We start from the raw sequence: 18,310 nt of genomic DNA on the forward strand, positions 1-18,310 counted from the left end.
CCCCTTGAATACGGCAAAATACTCTACATACTCCCTCTTTGGTGGTAGAACTTGTACCAGTAATATAATGGTGAATGTTAAATATAAAAGTAAATATTATGATCTCATTTTACTCTAAATTGTAGCACCTTAATAAAACAACCACTTTTGACAAGCTAATGTTGCCTTTAATGACTACAAATGCAACCCACTTGGCCATACTTAATACAGATTGGTTATATAAAGTCAGTGATGGTGGTTATAATACATAGATTAATATACTTAATAATAAATACCACAGAACAAAATGCTAGAATAAAATCGAAGTCACTAAATTTCTACATTATTTGATAGTTGAATTGGTGAACTTTATATAGTCAGCTTTCCTCATCAAAACATCAACAACCAAATTCTTCAAGAAACTAATTTCTTGCTTCCTGCTTTCAATAACTTGTTGGAGTTTGATATTTTCCTCCTCAAGTTCAGATACCTTGGCATTTAGCGTTTCTTGCTCACTTCGTTTCTTTGATCGATACCTCGTGGCCGCAGTTCTATTTTGCAGCCGTTTTCTCTGTTTTTGTTCGGGAGTCTTGACTTTTGATTTTAGTCCGTGTTTTACAGGATCACATGATTTATTTGTTTCAATGCCATTTGCAATGTTCACTGAATCATCATTGAACACTTCATCGTCAGCATGATCAACGTATACATGATCTTCCTTTGAGATTATTTGGACCAAGTTTAGATATGCATCAAGCTGTGATTTCAATTTCCATTCCACATTAGGGACATGTTGTTCTGGTGATGAAGGAGTAGGACTGTCCTCAGCGATGTCATCAGAATAAAAAATCTCCCTGTGAACTGACTCTTTATTCAGTAAAGCCGAGAAAAAAGGTGATGCAGTTTCATAAAATGAACTGGTGGATTTCTCTGGCAGATCCAAACTAGACTCTTTGGAATCTTTAGAAGAATGCCCCAATAGAGCGGACACAATGGCAGGAGACTCGACACTTGACAAGCTATTGTTGTTTAAAGTCACATGACTTAAGTTCTCATTCAATGAATCTGGCACACATGATAAATCTATTTTTGAGTTCATCCATTCTTCACATAACACCTCGCCATCATCTCTGAATGAAAGAAAATAAAAAGTCACAATGTCAATAAACACAACTATTACATGTTTGTAAATGTAGATCGTCCAAGTTTGTATAGTCCTGAGAAGGACTGTTTTTGTTGTTGTTGACTGGCGTTTCGACATCCTTAGAGGTAGACATCTTCAGAGTCAAATGAGGAGTAAACATCAGGTTAGCCGTATTTGTAATCTGGTTCTTACGTCATAGTATTTGTGTTGTCTGTGACAGCCGTTAATCTGTGCTTGTATCAGTCATCTGCTGATGGATTTGACAATCTGAATAGCCTCTTGTGTGTTCAATCTGAATAGCCTCTTGTATGTTGCTTATAAAATTGACAAACAGTGCAACTTGTATATAATTTGCAAGAACTATATTTACTGACAATGAGGTGCTTTTCCTGCAACAGATTACTCCGAATACAAATTAATGTACAATTAATGGCACAAGTCTTTATTTAGATAATTAAACTCACAAATAATAAATAGTTTGCAAGATATTTCTTTAAAACTTGCTAAGCCTTGCAATCTGTAGAAGCAAAAGGCCTGAAACTAATTTGTTTCTGACTACCTGCCGCAAGCGCAAACATGTTTTCTGTGAAAGAGGTTCTCACAAAAACAGGTTCTCTCCCAATACAATCATATTTACAGTAACATAGTATTAAGATGGTAACCTTCAATATCAGGATAGATGTCTGAGTCAATGTTGATCTCATCACACTCAAGGAGCTTTTCAACAAGTACATTTTCTTCATCACCAATATGACTTTTCACTGCTTCATCAAATGAAAAAGGAAATTCATCTTGGCCAAAGAATGTGGTGAACATGCTTAAATTGTCGGATTCGATATTCATGTTTTGCAATCAATAATTGATACTGCAACTGGTTATCATAAGTTGAAAAAATTCTGAAAAAATACATGGAAAAAATTAAACGCAATGACCACACAAGAAAAGAGCCGGAATCATTGACAAGGACTTCACTTCATAACATACTATTTCAAGAACTATGAGCTGGTATTTTAAAAAGAGAAGTTGGCAGTCAAATCATGAATGTGAAACGACATGATTTCAAACTAAAAATTTCTTCCTTTCACACATCAAAATCGAAGACAGTCTACGTATAAATCCTAATAATGTCATAATAATGTCTTCCCTATGTAATACCGACATTATACCAGCTAAAAGCTTTGAATAATCGTATGAAATTGTGTTATTGTTTTAAATGATGCCATTGCACTGAAGTTCTTGATCATATATAATCATACTTCGCTTCTATAGATTGGAAACTAGTTCCAAATACGAAATTCTTGTTAAATTAAGGTTATACTTACGCCATCTTTGTGAAGATTTAAGTCGTGCAAAGGCACGAAGATTTATTTAGCCATAGCGTCCAAAAAAGCACTTCTTACGCGGCATAAACTATACAATCAACGAAAGCGTGTGTTCGTTACGCTGCGTGAATTTTTGGCTGATGCAAGAGCATTTGAACAGGATATTGATTTTAACCAATCAGAGGGTACGATACATCAGAAATAGCCAATCAAAACAAAGAGAAAACTAGTTTTGCAACATTGTTAAACCTGTATGGTTTGTAAAGCACGTACTTTTCTTTTGTATGTTGGTTTCTATTTTTGTATTAATAAGATTAAAGCCTGGTAAAATCACTAGTAAAATAAGCACGAACGTCGAGACTTTTGCTTCTTTTGCTCTAGAGGTTTATAAAGACAAAGACATTGGGATTTTCTTTACATCTTCTTTTTGTTCTTCTTTTGTTCTTCTCTTAAACTTATGCTTGAATGTTTTTCTTATGCTTGCGCTTATGTCGATGCTTATGTCACATTGATGCTTCGTTGATTATCTTTGTTTTATATTTTGTCTACGCTTGTGCTTATCCTTATTTCACTCGTGTGAACTTGGCTTAATGGCTGTCGATGACCTTTCATGAAACAAGACATCAGTAAATAGTTTTAAATAATTTATAATGCTAATTATTACTGTTGTTTGGCAACGACGGATAATAATGTACCTAAAAAAATAAAAGCTCAAAGCCAAGTTTTATATTAGTTTAACTATTTTCAAAAAAAATAGCACTATTTCTGACAAAGCTTTATGAGTTTTTGTTTCAGTGGCGAAGCCAGCCCGCTTCTTACTCCACAATGCAACTATTTTCGTTTTCAATAATGGGAAAAATGATGAATGAAATTAATTTTCTAAAGAAGCAAAGAATAATTTTCATGAAAAATTTTATTCGTAGGAGTTGACTTAGGCACTATGGTTTGCCCACTACTAGCACTCACATTTTTTCGAGAAACTAAAGATCTTCAAGTCAGTTAGTACCAAACGCTTTAGTGCTAAAGTTAAAACCACGTTCAAAGTTGCAATTTTACAAAAACCCTTAAATTGACTTATTTTATGTAGTTAATCAATGAAAACAAGCAAAACAAAAGCTTTCGGCTTCTACCATGAAAACAGACACCCAACAAAATAAATATTTTATGTTTACATAATCTGGACAACGTATATAATTATTCAATATATTTTAGCATAATTTCTTATTTCCCGTGCTGTCTTCGTATACAAAACCCCTTCGGATATTGTCACTTTCTTAGAATTTGCGTGGATTCATTTCTGCTCGACAATCGTTTACTCTCATCCAGAAAGGTAATTGTTTTATATTTTTACTTCATGATGTTAAAGAAACAATCAAAAAATTGTATAATAAGCGAGTAAAATCACAAATTTCAACGATGGCTTTGTTGGAAAATGAAAGTAATTTGTTACGTCCTATAGCGCCATGCTCAATTTAGCGTTAAACATTTGTGTCATGGAAACATTTTCACGACGAAGATTGCTCACGAATTACCAAAAATACATGTATACAACATGCTTCAAAGATAAATTCGATTGCATATCAGAAACTGTTTGTAGTTTCATGTTTGTAGTTCAACTTCCACGTATTTAGTTTACTGTCCAATACCAAAATGTACAATCCAATGTCGGAACCAGGATATAATGATAAAATGGAGGCCCCTCCACAATATAACCAACCCCCTCCACCTCCGTCACAATATCCAAACTATGGAATGCCAGGGCAACCTATGCAACACCAGCCAATGCCACATCCTGGCTTCATGCAACAGCAGAGCACTAACAACACAACTGTTGTGGTACAGCAACAACCTCAGCAAGTTGTCATCCAAGGTCCACGTGATTGGAGCACTAATTTATGCGGATGCTTTGAAAATATTGGAGGATGTAAGGGATAATTACATAGTTATATATAAAATGTTTTATTGCTGTTGTTAGGTATGAGTATTTAAGATAAAATTTTTTGTATTGTTGAAGGTTTATTTGAGATTTTTTGCCCTCTCATTTCTGGTTGTATACTGAGTAGCAAAGCTGGTGAATGCTGTTGTGTTGCACACGTTTGTCCTGTTGCTCTGAGAACCAAGATCAGAACAAGGCATAATATTGCAGTAAGTTAGACTTATCCATTTTGTGTCTACCTGTTGTTGGTTTCAAAAGTTATTTTATTAAAAATGTGCCACTTTAAGGTTGCTGTTTTTGATACTCTTGTATTCCTGACTTGCAACAGATATCTTTTGATAAATTTACCAAACTATAACATTTGCCCACACCTGTTGAATTCCACAAATAACATTGATAAAATATTCTTTGTATTCCAAAATAGCTTACATAAAAAACATCAGTAGCTTTTTAAATTTCTTATGTTGAAATTGCATAACAAATTCATTTTTCCATTAAATAGGGAAGTATAGTTGGTGATTACTGTATTGTGTGGTGTTGTCATCCTCTTGCCATGTGTCAAATGGAACGTGAAGTACATAATCATGGCATTTAGAATGAGGAACTTTCAACTTTTAAAATGATTTAACGTGATTTAACAACCTCTCTATATAGCATTTGTAGCTTGAGACTTTTTATGGCTTTTATCGTTTGTAGTATCGTATAATCAATAAAATGTTTTGATGCATATGCAAACTATTCCTGTTACTCTAACCAACATTGCACCTACACATTTTCAATCATCAAACGCGAGAGTTAAACTTGTAAAGTTGCCAGCTTGTGCAAAGTTTATCGAAAAGATTTTACTTTAATACAAAAATCTTTATTTAGATAATTAAACTCACAAATAATAAATAGTTTGCAAGATATTTCTTTAAAACTTGCTAAACCTTAAACCTTAGAGCAAAATAAGAGCAAAAGGCCTCTAACAAATTTGTTTCTGACTACCCGTCGCAAGCAAACATGTTTTCTGTGAAAGAGGTTCTCAAAAAAAAACAGGTTCTCTCCCAATACAATCATATTTACAGTAACATGGTATTAAGATGGTAACCTTCAATATTAGGATAGATGTCTGAGTCAATGTTGATCTCATCACACTCGAGGAGCTTTTCAACAAGTACATTTTCATCATCACCAATATGACTTTTCACTGCTTCATCAAATGAAAAAGGAAATTCATCTTGGCCAAAGAATGTGGTGAACATGCTTAAATTGTCTGATTCGATATTCATGTTTTGCAATCAATAATTGATACTGCAACTGGTCTTCATAAGTTGAAAAAATTCTGAAAAATACATGGAAAAAATTAAACGCAATGACCACAAAAGAAAAGAGCCGGAATCATTGGCAAGGACTTCACTTCATAACATACTATTTCAAGGACTATGAGCTGGTATTTTAAAAAGAGAAGTTGGCAGTCAAATCATGAATGTGAAACGACATGATTTCAAACTAAAAATTTCTTCCTTTCACACATCAAAATCGAAGACAGTCTACGTATAAATCCTAACAATGTCATAATAATGTCTTCCCTATGTAATACAGACATTATACCAGCTAAAAGCTTTGAATAATCGTATGAAATTGTGTTGTTGTTTTAAATGACGCCATTACACTGAAGTTCTTGATCATATATAATTATACTTCGCTTCTATAGATTAGAAACTAGTTTCAAATACAAAATTCTTTTTAAACTAAGGTTATACTTACGCCATCTTTGTGAAGATTTAAGTCGTGCAAAGGCGTCCAAAAATGCACTTTTTACACGGCAAAAACTCTACAATCATCGAAACGTGTTTCGTTACGCTGCGTAAATTTTTGACTGATGCAACAGCATTTGAACAGGATATTGATTTTAACCAATCAGAGGGTACGATACATCAGAAATAGCCAATCAAAACAAAGGGAAAACTGTATGGTTTGTAAAGCACGTCGAGACTTTTGCTTCTATTGCTCTAGAGGTTTATAAAGACGAAGACATTGGGATTTTCTTTACATCTTCTTTTTGTTCTTCTTTTGTTCTTCTCTTAACTTATGCTTGAATGTTTTTCTTATGCTTACGCTTATGTCGATGCTTATGTCACATTGATGCTTCGTTGATTATCTTTGTTTTATCTTTTGTCTACGCTTGTGCTTATCCTTATTTCACTCGTGTGAACTAGGCTTAATGGCTGTCGATGATCTTTCATGAAACAAGACATCAGTAAATAGTTTTAAATAATTTATAATGCTAATTATTACTGTTGTTTGGCAACGACGGATAATAATGTACCTAAAAAAATAAAAGCTCAAAGCCAAGTTTTATATTAGTTTAACTATTTTCAAGAAAACCAGCACTATTTCTGACAAAGCTTTAGGAGTTTTTGTTTCAGTGTTGAAGCCAGCCCGCTTCTTACTCCACAATGCAACTATTTTCGTTTTCAATAATGGGAAAAATGATGAATGAAATTAATTTTCTAAAGAAGCGAAGAATAATTTTGCTGAAAAATTATATTCGTAGGAGTTGACTTAGACACTATGGTTTGCCCACTACACCACTAGCACTCATATTTTTTCGAGAAAATAAAGATCTTCAAGTCTAGTTAGTACAAAACGCTTTAGTGCTTAAGTTAAAACCACGTTCAAAGTTGCATTTTTACAAAAACCCTTAAATTGACTTATTTCATGTAGTTCATCAATGAGAACAAGCAAAACAAAAGCTTTCGGCTTCTACCATGAAGACAGACACCCAACAAAATAAATATTTTATGTTTACATAATCTGGACAACGTATATAATTATTCAATAAATTTTAGCAAATAAATTTTCTTTTATTTTTTCGTCGTGCTGTCTCCGTATATAAAATTCCTTCGGATATTGTTATTTACTTAGAATTTGCGTGGATTCATTTCTGCTCGACAATCGTTTACTCTCATCCAGAAAGGTAATTGTTTTATATTTTTACTTCATGATGTTAAAGAAACAATCAAAAAATTTTATAAGCGAGTAAAACGAAGAATTTCAACGATGGCTTTGTTGGAAAATGAAAGTAATTTGTTACGTCCTATAGCGCCATGCTCAATTTAGCGTTAAACATTTGTGTCATGGAAACATTTTCACGACGAAGATTGCTCACGAATTACCAAAAATATATGTATACAACATGCTTCAAAGATAAATTCGATTGCATATCAGAAACCGTTTGTAGTTTCATGTTTGTAGTTCAACTTCCGCGTATTTACTTTAGTGTCCAATACCAAAATGTACAATCCAATGTCTGAACCAGGAAATAATGATAAAACGGAGGCCCCTCCACAATATAACCAACCCCCTCCACCTCCGTCACAATATCCAAACTATGGAATGCCAGGGCAACCTATGCAACACCAGCCAATGCCACAGCCTGGCTTCATGCAACAGCAGAGCACCAACAACACAACTGTTGTGGTACAGCAGCAACAACCTCAGCAAGTTGTCATCCAAGGTCCACGTAATTGGAGCACTGATTTATGCGGATGCTTTGAAGATTGCGGAGGATGTAAGGGATAATTACATAGTTATATATAACATGTTTTATTGCTGTTGTTAGGTATGAGTATTTAAGATAAATTTTTTGTATTGTTCAAGGTTTACTTGGGCTTTTTTGCCCACTCATTCACTCTTGTGTTGTGAGTGGCAAAGCTGGTGAATGTTGTTGTGTTGGTTGCTGTTGTCCTATTGCTCTGAGAACCAAGATCAGAACAAGACATAATATTGCAGTAAGTTAGACTTATCCATTTTGTGGCTACCTGTTGTTCGTTTCAAAAGTTATTTTATTAAAAATGTGCCACTTTAAGGTTGCTGTTTTTGATACTCTGGTATTCTTGACTTGCAACGGATATCTTGGGATAAATTTACCAAACTATAACATTTGCCCACACCTGTTGAATTCCACAAATAACATTGATAAAATATTCTTTGTATTCCAAAATAGCTTACATAAAAAACATCAGTAACTTATACATTTCTTAAACTGAAATTGCAATAACAAATTCATTTTTCCTTTATATAGGGAAGTATAGTTGATGATTGCTGTATTCTGGCGTGTTGTCATCCTCTTGCCATGTGTCAAATGGATCGTGAATTAAATATTCATGGCATTTAGAATGAGGAACTTTCAACTTTTAAAATGATTCAATGTGATGTAACAACTTCTCTATATAGCATTTGTAGATTGAGACTTTTGATGGCTTTTATCGTTTGTAGTATCATATAATCAATAAAATGTTTTGAAGCATATGTAAACTATTCCTGTTACTCTAACCAACATTGCACCTACACATTTTCAATCATCAAACGTGAGAGTTAAACTTGTAAAGTTGCCAGCTTGTGCAAAGTTTATCGAAAAGATTTTACTTTAATACAAAAATCTTTATTTAAATAATTAAACTCACAAATAATAAATAGTTTTCAAGATATTTCTTTAAAACTTGCTAAACCTTAGAGCAAAATAAGAGCTAAAGGCCTCTAACAAATTTGTTTCTGACTACCTGCCAAGCAAACATGTTTTCTTGGAAAGAGGTTCTCAAAAGAAAACAGTTTCTCCCCCAATACAATCATATTTACAGTTACATGGTTTACGATGGTAGATGTCTGAGTCAATGTTGATCTCATCACACTCAAGGAGCTTTTCAACAAGTACATTTTCTTCATCACCAATATGACTTTTCACTGCTTCATCAAATGAAAAAGGAAATTCATCTTGGCCAAAGAATGTGGTGAACATGCTTAAACTGTCTGATTCGATATTCATGTTTTACAATCAATAATTGATACTGCAACTGGTCTTCATAAGTTGAAAAAATTCTGAAAAATACATGGAAAAAATTAAACGCAACGACCACACAAGAAACGAGCCGGAATCATTGACAAGGACTTCACTTCATAACATACTATTTCAAGGACTATGAGCTGGTATTTTAAAAAGAGAAGTTGGCAGTCAAATTATGAATGTGAAACGACATGATTTTAAAAGAAAAATTTCTTCCTTTCACACATCAAAACCGAAGACAGTCTACGTATAAATCCTAATAATGTCATAATAATGTCTTCCCTATGTAATACAGACATTATACCAGCTAAAAGTTTTAAATAATCGTATGAAATTGTGTTGTTGTTTTAAAGGACGCCATTACACTGAAGTTCTTGATCATATATAATTATACTACGCTTCTATAGATTGGAAACTAGTTCCAAATACGAAATTCTTTTTAAATTAAGGTTATACTTACGCCATCTTTGTGAAGATTTAAGTCGTGCAAAGGCACGAAGATTTATTTAGCCATAGCGTCCAAAAATGCACTTTTTACACGGCAAAACTATACAACAACGAAAGCGTGTGCTCGTTACGCTGCGTGAATTTTGGCTGATGCAACAGCATTTGAACAGGATATTGATTTTAACCAATCAGAGGGTACGATAATCAGAAATAGCCAATCAAAACAAAGAGAAAACTAGTTTTGCAACATTGTTAAGGCTGTATGGTTTGTAAAACACGTACTTTTCTTTTGTATGGTGGTTTGTATTTTTGTATTAATAAGATTAAAGCCTGGTAAAATCACTAGTAAAATAAGCACGAACGTCGGGACTTTTGCTTTTATTGCTTTAGAGGTTTATAAAGACGAAGACATCATGGCATTTTCTTTAAATCTTCTTTTTGTTCTTCTTTTGTTCTTCTCTTAAACTTATGCTTGAATTTTTTCCTTATGCTTGCGCTTATGTCGATGCTTATGTCACATTGATGCTTCGTTGATTATCTTTGTTTTATATTTTGTCTACGCTTGTGCTTATTCTTATTTCACTCGTGTGAACTTGGCTTAATGGCTTTCGATGATCTTTCATGAAACAAGACATCAGTAAATAGTTTTAAATAATTTATAATGCTAATTATTGTTGTTTGGCAACGACGGATAATTAATGATACCTAAAAAAATAAAAGCTCAAAGCCAAGTTTTATATTAGTTTAACTATTTTCAAAAAACCAGCACTATTTCTGACAAAGCTTTAGGAGTTTTTGTTTCAGTGGCGAAGCCAGCCCGCTTCTTACTCCACAATGCAACTATTTTCTTTTTCAATAATGGGAAAAATGATGAATGAAATTAATTTTCTAAAGAAGCGAAGAATAATTTTCATGAAAAATTTTATTCGTAGAAGTTGACTTAGACACTATGGTTTGCCCACTACACCACTAGCACTCACATTTTCTCGAGAAAATAAAGATCTTCAAGTCTAGTTAGTACCAAACGCTTTAGTGCTTAAGTTAAAACCACGTTCAAAGTTGCAATTTTACAAAAACCCTTAAATTGACTTATTTCATGTAGTTCATCAGTGAGAACAAGCAGAACAAAAGCTTTCGGCTTCTACCATGAAGACAGACACCCAACAAAATAAATATTTTATGTTTACATAATCTGGACAACGTATATAATTATTCAATATATTTTAGCATAATTTGTTATTTCCTCGTGCTGTCTTCGTATACAAAACCCCTTCGGATATTGTCATTTACTTAGAATTTGCGTGGATTCATTTCTGCTCGACAATCGTTTACTCTCATCCAGAAAGGTAATTGTTTTATATTTTTACTTCATGATGTTAAAGAAACAATCAAAAATTGTATAATAAGCGAGTAAAACAAAGAATTTCAACGGTGGCTTTGTTCGAAAATGAAAGTAATTTGTTACGCGCCTGTAGCGCCATGCTCAATTTTACGTTAAACATTTGTGTCATGGAAACATTTTGAAGCGTGTTGTGTACATATATTTTTGGTAATTCGTGAGAAATCTTTGTCTTGAAAGATAAATTCGATTGCATATCAGAAACCGTTTGTAGTTTCATGTTTGTAGTTCAACTTACGTGTATTTACTTTAGTGTACAATACCAAAATGTACAATCCAATGTCGGAACCAGGATATAATAATAAAACGGAGGCCCCTCCACAATATAACCAACCCCCTCCACCTTCTTCACAATATCCAAACTATGGAATGCCAGGGCAACCTATGCAACAACAGCCAATGCCACATCCTGGCTTCATGCAACAGCAGAGCACCAACAACACAACTGTTGTGGTACAGCAGCAACAACCTCAGCAAGTTGTCATCCAAGGTCCACGTAATTGGAGCACTGATTTATGCGGATGCTTTGAAGATTGTGGAGGATGTAAGGGATAATTACATAGTTATATATAACATGTTTTATTGCTGTTGTTAGGTATGAGTATTTAAGATAAAATTTTTTGTATTGTTGAAGGTTTACTTGAGCTTTTTTGCCCGCTCATTCACTCTTGTGTTGTGAGTGGCAAAGCTGGTGAATGTTGTTGTGTTGGTTGCCTTTGTCCTATTGCTCTGAGAACCAAGATCAGAACAAGACATAATATTGCAGTAAGTTAGACTTATCCATTTTGTGGCTACCTGTTGTTCGTTTCAAAGTTATTTTATTAAAAACGTGCCACTTTAAGGTTGCTGTTTTTGATACCCAGGTATTCTTGACGTGCAATGGATATCTTGGGATAAATTTACCAAACTATAACATTTGCCCACACCTGTTGAATTCCACAAATAACATTGATAAAATATTCTTTGTATTCCAAAATAGCTTACATAAAAACATCAGTAGCTTTTTAAATTTCTTATATTGAAATTGCATAACAAATTCATTTTTCCTTTAAATAGGGAAGTATAGTTGATGATTGCTGTATTGTGATGTGTTGTCGTCCTCTTGCCATGTGTCAAATGGATCGAGAATTAAATAATCATGGCATTTAGATTGAGGAACTTTCAACTTTTAAAATGATTCAATGTGATGTAACAACTTCTCTATATAGCATTTGTAGATTGAGACTTTTGATGGCTTTTATCGTTTGTAACATCATATAATCAATAAAATGTTTTGAAGCATATGCAAACTATTCCTGTTACTCTAACCAACATTGCACCTACACATTTTCAATCATCAAACGCGAGAGTTAAACTTGTAAAGTTGCCAGCTCGAGAGTTAAACTTGTAAAGTTGCCAGCTTGTGCAAAGTTTATCGAAAAGATTTTACTTTAATACAAAAATCTGTGAGCCCGGCGTTGGAAAGCTCAAAAAATGACAAATACTCAAAAAATGCAGTGTTTCTATGGATACTAAATCAATATTTAAGATTTAACAGGAACTTGTTTCAACTTGTCAATTTGGCGTCGTTCTCGTTGTGTATTATAAACGTGGGCGAAAAATGTATTGAAATAATTTTACGTATTTTATGCGGCCCGTGGGAGACCAAGCCTCTGTTGAGAGAAACGATTTTTAACCTAAAGGATTTAGTTATGCGGTTGTTGACGAGCGAGACTTTTGTGCCTTGAACAATTACTTTTTAGAAGAAGATATGCGCCGTTGGTTTGTCCGTTAAACTGCAGTTTAACCACAAAATCTTTACCAACTGAAAATTTGAAGCAACACAAAATAAAACATACTTCAAACAGAATCAATTTTGAAATCTCAAGATTTTGAAGCAATATTCATGCTTGCTCAATCACGCCTTGTATGACAACGTATATTTATTCAAACCACAGGCGGCCTTTGAAATCAAGTTGCTTTTCCTATAGAATCAATTTATGTAAATACATTCCTTCGTATTCCTTGATTGATTGCTGTAAACAATGTTTGTCATTGCTGTGGCAAATTGTTTATCGACAAGTTGTTTATTGAGAAATGAGAAAAGTTCAGCGTTCGTGGTTCGGTTCTACTATTAGAGTATTTTCCTACGCTATTCTCCACCCTCCCCCCCTCCCCACACACGCACTTTTGAACAGGTTCCGCAATCCTTGTAATACCATTCATTCTACAATTTTATAATATGGCCGGTCATTTTGTGGTGATAGACCAACAACCACATACTTGCATCTGATCGTTTCGATGAAAATACCGAAAAAAACTAATTTATGACCAGCTTTTTGGACAATGACCAGCTTCCTCAAACTTAGTCACTCACATACTTCATCTTACACGGTCCCAGGCCGCAAATGCTTCCTCTGATGTTGACCTTGGTTACAATGTAATCTCATCATACAAACTATAGATATAGAGCCGAATGATGAAGGAGGTCAAGCAAGATCAATGATAGTCATTGTCACATTGTCAACTACCACGAATCAAAAGAAATGAAAGTCTATATTTACACTAATGTCTAGATACTACGGCATGAAAGTCTGGTCCTGTAGGCTGGAGATTACTTAGCCTACTGGATAATCCGCTATTGTATATAAATTGACTGTACAAGAAAAACCAACTGACTTCGGCTGGATAACTTAGAGAGCTGTAAAGTGTCGCTCGTTTGGCATCATGGCACACTTTACAACAACTGAAATTTTACAGAAATATTTCGCCTTCATTTCATTTAGGAAGTTCCAGTCAACCAATAAAGTAAAATCTTTTTTTTTTAATATTAATTTGCAACAACACAAAAACTCTACTGAGATAACACATTATTTCTAACAATGAAATACCGAGATCCGACCTAAAAACCCAATGGCCATTTTACACAAACTTTTGTCGACTGAAAATTTTGCAAGTTTTCAAAGACGTCACTTTGAACATATGATCAACATTAAGAAGTTTGTGTTCATCTTTTTTTAAAAAAGATACATGAATTCAGAAACAATACATTCATGGTTTTGCTGCCGCTTTAAAAATGTTGTTTACGGTGATTGGTCATGCAAAATTCCGGTTATTTTAATTTGTGCTTTATTCTTCCTTGTTTCTGTTTTTTAATATGCACTTATATGCGAAGATAATTACTGTAAGTACTGCATATGTACGACGAAGGTGAAATTATCGTTAACTTGCGAGAAGAAATACTTCGTGACAGTTGCCTGAAAGATTTAAAAGAAGTGAAGAAAATCGACGGTAAGATATAAAGGTATTTCATCTTCGTATTGTGAAAACGATGCAAAGGCATTCTTTGCACCCAGAAAATGTAGTTATGTAGTTATGAACATTTCAAGATAACTGAAAATTGTTCTGAAATTCGATAAATATGTCGTAAATAATAAATGAACAATGGATAAAGACGCAATGACATTTCTTATCAGGCATCCGGATAGTTTGTGCATTAAAAACGAAATCCTCGCTAAGCAGGAAACGAAAATTATCGAATGCAAATGCTTGAAAATTATCGAAAATAAATAAAGCAGCAGTCATTTTACATGACAGTGAAATGATGCATGTTATTATATAAAAATTTGCTTTCAACATTTAGGAGGGCGATGATTGATTTTTCTGATGAAAAAGTGTGCAATAGCTTCACAAGTTGTTGCTTATTATAGCAAAATACGATTGTATTAAAAATTTTGAGATATTTATGACATTTGATAATTAATTTAAGCATTTCCGATTGCCTAAACAGACAAAATTTGTTCAAAAATAGTTCATATAATGTCTACAACGTAACTTTTTTTTAAAACTCGCCATCCAGTGTTCAACAGACACAGTAACAAAGCTACTCCGTTTCTTACGACACAAAGGCAAATATTTTTATTTTCAATCACAATGAATGGAATTATTATTCAAAAGAAATGAAAAATATTTTTCGATAAAAAATTTGCATTGTGCGGGAAGTAAAAGATCAAACTGGCTTCGCTAATGAACACACAACAATGTATTCAGTCAGTCTTTCTATTTCAAGATAAAAACACGAGACAGTTAGTATTTTATTACATAGTTCTAAATGTTGTTTTGTTCTAATTGTTAGACGATACTTCTAAGGGGTGTAGATATAAAGCGGACGCGGACGGCAGACGCGGATGGCGGACGCTTTATATCTACACCCCTTAAAGACGCGATTTTGTCAAAATAAAATAACTGATGTCAAAATTTCAAAATATAGTAACCTTTGCATGAAAATGGAACTTTTAAGACCAACATTATGTGAGGGTGGAGTTCCCCTTTAAGTGTTTTCCTTTAAAACATTGAACATTGCTTGCAAGACACGGAATACTTGGAATGTATATTCTTTTGAAGAAGTTACTAGGAAAAAGTAACAACAAACATCACAACCGGTTGGATCAAAAATAGTAAAGCAAGTATTGTATATTATTTTAGCCAGTGCAAGTTACGTAAGTGTGTTCATTTATTTAAATGGACGACATTTCATTCAGATCATCGAACTGTTTAAACGATAAGTTTTTGCCAATAAAACACACTTATCCACCAGTTGGATCTCTCTCTCACCATTGAAAACTTCGCACTTCCATTAAACACTTTATTATATCATTTGTTATTATAATGAAGTTGATGCTAAGTTCACTGCGAGAGTCTTCATGTGTATATAATTATGCAAACCTGAATATGTATTTGGAGACAACAGGGGGAACACTCATGTTCTTTGTTTTAAACGCAAAAATCTGCCACTAGCGTTGTGAGAATGCATTGTTCGTTTATTTTAATAAGAATATTTTACGATCGGACTAAAAGCATTTTATTTTGCGCGTTTTGCGTCCGCCGTCCGCTTTTTATCTGCACACACTTCTAAGTTATATAAATCGCTTTATTTATAATTTGTAAATTGATAGCTCAAAATAGTTCCGCAAGTTTTTTTTTAAACAAATAAAGATTTTGCTTAAAATAGCTGGACCTTTATTATGGACGGGTGAGCAAACCCTCTCCTACTCCTCCTTCTGGATTTAGGTCGCTTCAGATCAAGACACCATTAACTTTACTCACCCTCCCACTTCATATAGCACCACTACACTAATTTCTCACACCACTTCCCTCCTCCCACCCCATCCAACACTACCTCTCTCTACTCCAACACCATCCACCAGTACCTCTCACTACTCGAAAACCATACATCACTCCCACATCACTCCAAAACCATACATCACTCCCACACCATCCACCACTACCTTTCACTACCCCCACACCATACATCACTACCTCTCACTACTCTCACTCCATACACCAATTATAGAGAATAAAAAATGTATAATCCCGTGCAAATGCAACCTGGCTACATACAACAACAGCCAATGCCACAGCCTGGCTTCATGCAACAACAGCCAATGCCACAGCCTGGATTCATGCAACAGCAAAGCACTAACAACACAACTGTTGTGGTACAGCAGCAACCTCAGCAAGTTGTTATCCAAGGTCAACGTAATTGGAGCACTGGATTATGCGGATGCTTTGAAGATGTTGGAGGATGTAAGTTACAATTACATAGTTATATATAACATGTTTTATTGCTGTTCTTAGGTATGAGTATTTAAGATAAATTTTTTGTATTGTTGAAGGTTTATTTGCCCTTTTTTGCCCGCTCATTCACTCTTGTGTTGTGAGTGGCAAAGCTGGTGAATGTTGTTGTGTTGCTTGCTGTTGTCCTATTGCTCTGAGAACCAAGATCAGAATAAGGCATAATATTGCAGTAAGTTAGACTTATCCATTTTGTGGCTACCTGTTGTTCGTTTCAAAAGTTATTTTATTAAAAATGTGCTACTTTAAGGTTGCTGTTTTTGATACCCTGGTATTCTTGACTTGCAACGGATATCTTGGGATAAATTTACCAAACTATAACATTTGCCCACACCTGTTGAATGCCACAAATAACATTGATAAAATATTCTTTGTATTCCAAAATAGCTTACATAAAAACATCAGTAGCTTTTTAAATTTCTTAAACTGAAATTGCAATAACAAATTTATTTTTCCTTTAAATAGGGAAGTATAGTTGATGATTGCTGTATTCTGGCGTGTTGTCATCCTCTTGCCGTGTGTCAAATGGATCGTGAATTAAATATTCATGGCATTTAGATTGAGGAACTTTCAACTTTTAAAATGATTCAATGTGATGTAACAACTTCTCTATATAGCATTTGTATCTTGAGACTTTGTATGGCTTTTATCGTTTGTAATATCATATAATCAATAAAATGTTTTGAAGCATATGTAAACTATTCCTGTTACTCTAACCAACACTGCATCTACACATTTTCAATCATCAAACGCGAGAGTTAAACTTGTAAAGTTGCCAGCTTGTGCAAAGTTTATCGAAAAGATTTTACTTTAATACAAAATCTGTGAGCCCGGCGTTGGAAAGCGAAAGCAACATGGCCTCGGATAAAAAAGAAAATACTCAAAAAATGCAGTGTTTCTATGGATACTAAATCAATATTTAAGATTTAACAGGAACTTGTTTCAACTTGTCAATTTGGCGTCGTTCTCGTTGTGTATTATTGACGTGGGCGAAAAATGTATTGAAATAATTTTACGTATTTTATGCGGCCCGTGGGAGACCAAGCCTCCGTTGAGAGAAACGATTTTTAACCTAAAGGATTTAGTTATGCGGTTGTTGACGAGCGAGACTTTTGTGCCTTGAACAATTACTTTTTAGAAGAAGATATGCGCCGTTGGTTTGTCCGTTAAACTGCAGTCTAACCGCAAAATCTTTACCAACTGAAAATTTGAAGCAACACAAAATAAAACATACTTCAAACAGAATCAATTTTGAAATCTCAAGATTTTGAAGCAATATTCATGCTTGCTCAATCACGCCTTGTATGACAACGTATATTTATTCAAACCACAGGCGGCCCTTGAAATCAAGTTGCTTTTCCTATAGAATCAATTTATGTAAATACATTCCTTCATATTTCTTGATTGATTGCTGCGAAATACTGTGAATAACTTCTGCCGTTACTGCGAAAAATGTTTGTCATTGCTGTGGACAAATTGTTTATCGACAAGTTGTTTTTGAGAAATGAGAAAAGTTCAGCGTTCGTGGTTCGGTTCTACTATTCGATTATTTTCCTACGCTATTCTCCCCCTCCCCCCCTCCCCACACACGCACTTTTGAACAGGTTCCGCAATCCTTGTAATACAATTCATTCTACAATTT

At 34.1% G+C, this 18,310-nt stretch overlaps 5 protein-coding genes and 1 long non-coding RNA gene across 6 annotated transcripts; 4 read left to right on the forward strand and 2 right to left on the reverse strand.

Annotated features, from left to right (window-relative positions):
- Nucleotides 1-145: 145 nt before the first annotated feature.
- LOC124448676 lies at nucleotides 146-2,593 on the reverse strand. Its single transcript, XM_046999622.1, has 3 exons — nucleotides 2,446-2,593; nucleotides 1,786-2,019; nucleotides 146-1,109 (listed from the first exon to the last, which is right to left on the reverse strand). Exon 3 carries the CDS (start codon nucleotides 1,076-1,078, stop codon nucleotides 323-325), a length of 756 nt encoding a protein of 251 aa, XP_046855578.1. The 5' UTR covers nucleotides 1,079-1,109; nucleotides 1,786-2,019; nucleotides 2,446-2,593; the 3' UTR covers nucleotides 146-322.
- A 1,075-nt stretch (nucleotides 2,594-3,668) lies between these two features.
- Nucleotides 3,669-5,116, forward strand: LOC124448680 (placenta-specific gene 8 protein-like). The gene is made up of 4 exons (XM_046999625.1): nucleotides 3,669-3,775; nucleotides 4,077-4,369; nucleotides 4,460-4,590; nucleotides 4,884-5,116. Exons 2-4 carry the CDS (start codon nucleotides 4,096-4,098, stop codon nucleotides 4,974-4,976), a joined length of 498 nt encoding a protein of 165 aa, XP_046855581.1. The 5' UTR covers nucleotides 3,669-3,775; nucleotides 4,077-4,095; the 3' UTR covers nucleotides 4,977-5,116.
- A 2,112-nt stretch (nucleotides 5,117-7,228) lies between these two features.
- Nucleotides 7,229-8,677, forward strand: LOC124448679 (cornifelin homolog B-like). The gene is made up of 4 exons (XM_046999624.1): nucleotides 7,229-7,343; nucleotides 7,647-7,937; nucleotides 8,027-8,157; nucleotides 8,451-8,677. Exons 2-4 carry the CDS (start codon nucleotides 7,661-7,663, stop codon nucleotides 8,541-8,543), a joined length of 501 nt encoding a protein of 166 aa, XP_046855580.1. The 5' UTR covers nucleotides 7,229-7,343; nucleotides 7,647-7,660; the 3' UTR covers nucleotides 8,544-8,677.
- Nucleotides 8,678-8,743: 66 nt separating this feature from the next.
- Nucleotides 8,744-9,796, reverse strand: LOC124448690. Its single transcript, XR_006949210.1, has 2 exons — nucleotides 9,670-9,796; nucleotides 8,744-9,244 (listed from the first exon to the last, which is right to left on the reverse strand). It is a non-coding gene; the product is annotated as an uncharacterized LOC124448690 (long non-coding RNA).
- Nucleotides 9,797-10,894: 1,098 nt separating this feature from the next.
- On the forward strand, nucleotides 10,895-12,338 carry LOC124448677 (cornifelin homolog B-like). Its single transcript, XM_046999623.1, has 4 exons — nucleotides 10,895-11,002; nucleotides 11,309-11,599; nucleotides 11,690-11,820; nucleotides 12,112-12,338. Exons 2-4 carry the CDS (start codon nucleotides 11,323-11,325, stop codon nucleotides 12,202-12,204), a joined length of 501 nt encoding a protein of 166 aa, XP_046855579.1. The 5' UTR covers nucleotides 10,895-11,002; nucleotides 11,309-11,322; the 3' UTR covers nucleotides 12,205-12,338.
- Nucleotides 12,339-14,223: 1,885 nt separating this feature from the next.
- LOC124448682 (cornifelin homolog B-like) lies at nucleotides 14,224-17,360 on the forward strand. Its single transcript, XM_046999628.1, has 4 exons — nucleotides 14,224-14,325; nucleotides 16,388-16,620; nucleotides 16,710-16,840; nucleotides 17,134-17,360. The coding sequence occupies exons 2-4, from the start codon at nucleotides 16,398-16,400 to the stop codon at nucleotides 17,224-17,226; spliced, it is 447 nt and encodes a 148-aa protein (XP_046855584.1). The 5' UTR covers nucleotides 14,224-14,325; nucleotides 16,388-16,397; the 3' UTR covers nucleotides 17,227-17,360.
- Nucleotides 17,361-18,310: the final 950 nt, after the last annotated feature.

This window comes from Xenia sp. Carnegie-2017, unplaced genomic scaffold (assembly GCF_021976095.1).
Source record: "Xenia sp. Carnegie-2017 unplaced genomic scaffold, XeniaSp_v1 HiC_scaffold_23, whole genome shotgun sequence".
Taxonomy (NCBI): Eukaryota; Metazoa; Cnidaria; class Anthozoa; order Malacalcyonacea; family Xeniidae; genus Xenia; species Xenia sp. Carnegie-2017.